Source organism: Calliphora vicina, chromosome 4 (genome assembly GCF_958450345.1).
Source record: "Calliphora vicina chromosome 4, idCalVici1.1, whole genome shotgun sequence".
In the NCBI taxonomy this organism is placed as follows: domain Eukaryota; kingdom Metazoa; phylum Arthropoda; class Insecta; order Diptera; family Calliphoridae; genus Calliphora; species Calliphora vicina.
The window spans coordinates 45,066,419-45,071,589 of record NC_088783.1 but is presented as its reverse complement, the minus strand read 5'-3'; the positions used below and the strand labels follow the sequence as shown (position 1 = coordinate 45,071,589).

At 31.4% G+C, this 5,171-nt stretch overlaps 1 protein-coding gene across 1 annotated transcript; it reads left to right on the top strand.

Moving 5' to 3' along the window:
• Positions 1-845: 845 nt before the first annotated feature.
• LOC135958391 (transient receptor potential cation channel protein painless-like) lies at positions 846-3,628 on the top strand. The gene is made up of 4 exons (XM_065509295.1): positions 846-893; positions 961-1,143; positions 1,220-2,429; positions 2,691-3,628. Exons 1-4 carry the CDS (start codon positions 846-848, stop codon positions 3,626-3,628), a joined length of 2,379 nt encoding a protein of 792 aa, XP_065365367.1.
• Positions 3,629-5,171: the final 1,543 nt, after the last annotated feature.

Here is a 5,171-nt window from a genome sequence, read left to right as displayed (position 1 = left end):
ATTTTATTTTCTCAAAAAAAAGGGTCAAATTGACCCCTAAAGAGAGGAGCTAATGGGTTAAGATCTTCCACAAAAATGATCCCCATAAAATTTTATAATGTAACTCTGACCATAAGAATTCTCTCAGATATTAACTTACAACATATTTTTCAGTTAGTATACTGCTCCCTTCGATCAAAAAATGAGCTGGACTATAAGTTTATTCTACAAAAATGCTCTACTCAACATGCCCTTTCAGTCGCTATTCTGTTCCAAAAATGGTGTTGGACAGTGTTATTTTTTAGATGTAGGATTCTTAATTTTATTGACCGCGATCCAGTATGGCGATATTTAATGAACGTGTATCATGCAGTATTTATGGATCGCAATCCAAATCGCCGAATAACCTAATTTTGCGTGATCCATTATAATGGATTGCTATTCTAATATCACAATTTATGTATATTGAACGTGTAGCAGTACCCTAAGTATTTGAAACAATAAGAAACAAGTAAGAAAGTATGCCGGTCAAGCATGACCATATATTACCCTACATGAGCAAATTTGCGGTTTGAAATATTCATACAATTTTATGAAAGTGATTCTGAGTAGATTACTATACTTAAAGATGCTGCACCCTTAGTATTTTAAAATCGTTGAATCATTGTTTAAACTAACAATTCTTACTAGCACTGCAGTAAATTTTTATTTTTGAAATTCCCACCACAAACTAATAATTGTAAATACCATTGAATGCAAATTGTCGTCAATGTTAAAAAAACAACAATAATTTCATCAGTTTAATTCCATTACTTTATCAGTTCAGACATACGTTATAATATCCTATTTATTTGTTATTTCTAACAATGTTCATCAATATCTTTCGGAAAAGTAGTAATAAGAAGGTTCCTCAAGTGCGATAACTATTTAAAGTTAAAATTCTAAATTTATTGCTAATATTTAGCAACAATTTATTCACAGATAAAACTATTGGAGGCCTTTGATAAGCATGATATTTGTGGATTTCGTGCCGCCTTGAGTGCTGGAGCAAATGCCTTAGAATATGATGGTAAGAATTTGTGTATCTTTGAAAAGTCCTTAAAAACACCTGGTTGTTCGGAATTTGTAAAAGCATGTGTGGATGCAGGTTGTAATCCAAATAATGTGAGTATAAAATTTTGTTTATAAAATGTTTATTCAAATACGTATTATGTTTTTTTTTTTTTTAAATTTCAATTAGATCAATAAATTCTTTAATAAACCGGCCATACATTTTGCGGTCGACTCCCAAGATCCGGACAATTTTAAACAGCTTTTATCCTCGGGATATGCCGTAGTCAATGAAACATATTTTGACTTAACTCCTCTTAACTCTTTGTGTAAAAACCTTAACAATGAAAATGAAATGAACGTTATAGAATGTATAAAAATTTTACTGCACTATGGGGCCTCTGCTAACATAGCCGATCAAGGAAAAATGACACCACTGCACTATGTGATACAAAATCAACAAATGAATAATGTGCAAAAAAATGAAATCATTGAAATATTTGTATCTCTAACCAAGGTTGGCATCGACATCAATAAGGATCCTGAATTAAGACGTATATTAGATGAAACATATTCTGCAATGGATTCAGTGAACCAGAAAGCGGAGCATTTAGCAATACTTGAGTCCCTACATTATTGCCTTTTAGATGATAATATTGAACATTTTGTAGAATTGTACGGTATTTATGTAGATGGTCTTATTAATGATGAAAAGATACAATTGCTAGTGGAATCCATAAAGAACTCTGCCCATAAAGTTTTTGATTTTATGTTCGAAAGTGGTCTGGATTATAATAGAACCGAAAATTGGGTTAATACTCCCATACATATAGCATGGAGTAATGGCAATTGGTATTGCCTGGAAAAGCTTTTGCAGCATCCCCTTATTGAAATTCATCCTAACGCTCGACCCTTAATAGATACTATACGCATATTAAATAATGAGAATAATGATAACATGAATGAATATAAACGCTTTTGGAAAAGTTTCGATATATTATTGGAATCAGAAAAAGTCAATATAAATGCCACTGACAAAAATAAATTCACTGCTCTCCATTATGCCGTTAAGTTTTACAATAATAAGGCAATAAGAAAACTTTTAAAGAGTGGAGCTTGCATTAGCCTTGGAAGCAACTACAATGAATTGCCTTTAAATGGCATGAGGGCCTCAGTGTTGGAAAAACATTTAGATGACTGTATATCATCCACAGAACATGACTTCGATGACAAAAACTATGAAATAATAATAAGTTATAAGAATTTTGTGACTTCTCAACAAGACAATGTGACGCAGATGAATAATTTTTTGTTACCCATACAATTTTTAGCTAAATCCAGAGAACATCAGTATTTATTGCATCACCCGGTAATAAGTACCCTCTTTTATCTCAAATGGTGTAAATTCTCAATATTATTTTTATTTAATTGTATGTTGTACATCACTTTTACTACCGCAATGGTTACACATATTATTATGAAATTCTGTGATATTAATAATGATTTTGTCAAAGCATTGGCTTTAGGTTATTCCAAAATTTGTCTTGTAGTGTTGATCGTAAGAGAATGTATACAATTTATAACATATCCGCGGATGTATTTAAAAACTTTTTCCAATTATTTGGAAATATTTTTGATAATACTCTCCATGCTGACTTTAGATTACTTTAATCAGGATATGGACTTAATGTTGCAACGTAATATGGCGGTTGCTTGTATTCTTGTTTTGGCCTGTGGGTTGTTTTTATTGGTCGGCTCTTTCCCCTTCTCTTTCATTTCCACACATTTGCTAATGTTGAAGGCTGTTTTTAAAACATTCGTCAAGAGTTTTCTTTTGTACTCTTTTTTTATATTCACATTTACTTTGTGTTTCTACATCCAATATGATAATAAGCCCCCCATAAATGAGAGGGAGAAGGAGGATGACTTTAATAGATTCTCTAATCCCTTGGTGGCCTTTACTAAAACCATTCTGATGTTCACCGGAGAATTCGATGCTAGTAGTCTAGAGCTGGACTCTTATTATAAATATTCGTTGTTTCTCTCTTTTGTATTGTTTGCAGTTATTTTGTTTAATCTACTCAATGGCCTGGCGGTAAGTGACACTCAGGCAATTAGAAATCAAGCAGAATTCAATGATATCCTCTGTCGTATTGATGCTTTATCTCGTTCTGGAATATATAATTGCCAATTTAAGTGGTTAAATAAAGCCATTTCATTATTTACCAACTATTTTTCATCTGAATTCACTATCCGTGGTAAAGTCTCTATTTTTCCCAATAAAGGGAATACAGTTTTTTATCCGAAAGTCAAGACAAACTTGCATGCAGCGACTATAAAGGATTTTGGAAATGATAAAGATACTATTGTGCCTCTAACAGATAGCTATGAATATGTAAGCGATGTTTTTTGTAAGAATAAAGTGCAACAGGTCATTGATAAGCGTACGGTCACTCAAGCCATGTCAATTTTGGAAAATAAATCCACTCAGAGCATAGAATGTCGGATAGAGGTTATAGAAGAGAAACTAAATACACTTATAGAAACCTCAAACCAATTAGTTAAAAATATGAATTTAATGATGTCAAATAAATCTTGATTCTAAGAATGTGTTTGTCATAGAATAAGTACATGGAAAGGAAGGAGAGAGAAATGTCAATGAAAAAAAAAACAATAGCAAAATACATGGCTTTCATTTACCTATCTAGTTGTCATTGTATTCTAAATATTTTTAAAATTTTATCCGAATGATAAAGATGTTACATCAAATAAAGATGTTACATCATTGAAAACTGTTTTAGGAAGCTAAATTCCGAAAACTTTTAATCAACAGTAATTGTATTAAATAAATATTTATCAAAAACTGATTTTAAAAAATGTTTTAATTATATTATCAAGATAAGTATAAGGCGTTTTTGCTGATATTCGTAATGCCTATAAGTAATGGACCTACCTTAAGTATGCACTCTCTATGTAAGTCATGTGTAAAACTTGTGGCCAATGTCGTAATATAAAAGACGATATAATAAAGTGTCTGGTTTGAGTCAAGAATGAAGTCTATTGAAAACGGCTCATTACTTTAACAAGCCTATTGAAACTGTGATAGAAAACTCATATTAATACATATGAAATCATGATACAATTTGGCACAAATTAGTTTTCAATAATTTAGGATTGACAATCTTGCCGGCGTAACCATAAGTGCGGAAAACAAAAGTTATTTATTAAGTTTCTCCAGCAGACTATTGATAGACAGGTCCACAGTATGTTCATTAAAATGTCACCTTGTGGACATTCATTGCTTGTCCAAACTTAATACCATGGATGTCAGAATGTTCTGTAAAAGTCCAATGCTTTACGAACTAGACTCCATTTAAAGAACTATTAGCGTGAGCTTACATTAGATAAGTTTTCTTGCATTTAGTCTGAGATGGTTGGTTAGAGAATGAAAGGGAAATTAGGTGTTGTAGAGTTGTCTATACTCAGCGTTGCCACTCATAAAATATTTTTCCTACCAAATTTCTAATTAAAAACTACCAAAGCCTACCAAAACCTACCAAATTTAAAATATTTGAGAAATGCTATATGAATTCGTTTCAAAATTAATAGTTAACTTAAAATTATATTATTGCTGCTATAAAATTATCCAGAGGAAGAATGATATTGAAGCAGAGTTTAACACATATTATTAAAAAATAAAAGTTTTGAGAGCCCTTTGGCATTTTTTGAACTCAACACTACTAAATAAATACACATTTACCTGACTAAACTAAATATTTTAGAAAATGCTATCTTCATATTTTGCAAATATGTAGTTTTATTATTTTGGCTTAACATAAGTAGTTTTTTCGTTATTATTTTGTTCTTAAAAATACTTCTGTATTCAGAAATATCGTAGCCTACCAAAATACGACAAATATCGGAACAAACCAACCAAACTACCAAAAGTCAATTTGTTAACTTCAAACTACCAATTTCGGTCCAATTGGACCAAAACGGCAACGCTGTCTATACTGAAAATAGCGAAAAGGCAAGTTCCAGAGAGCAAAATTAGAACTGAGAATTTGCATAGTCTAAACTGGGATTTCCCGACAATAGAATTAAGTCTACACCATTTCCAAGTGTATTTCAGGTGTTTCTAA

Bases quoted from the DNA above. Each gene is read 5' to 3' on its own strand.
- LOC135958391 (XM_065509295.1), top strand. From the start codon at position 846: ATGTTCATCAATATCTTTCGGAAAAGTAGTAATAAGAAGGTTCCTCAA. The intron at 894-960 runs GTGCGATAACTA...ATTTATTCACAG, and splicing joins GTAATAAGAAGGTTCCTCAA to ATAAAACTATTGGAGGCCTT. The intron at 2,430-2,690 runs GTAAATTCTCAA...TGCTGACTTTAG, and splicing joins CCTCTTTTATCTCAAATGGT to ATTACTTTAATCAGGATATG.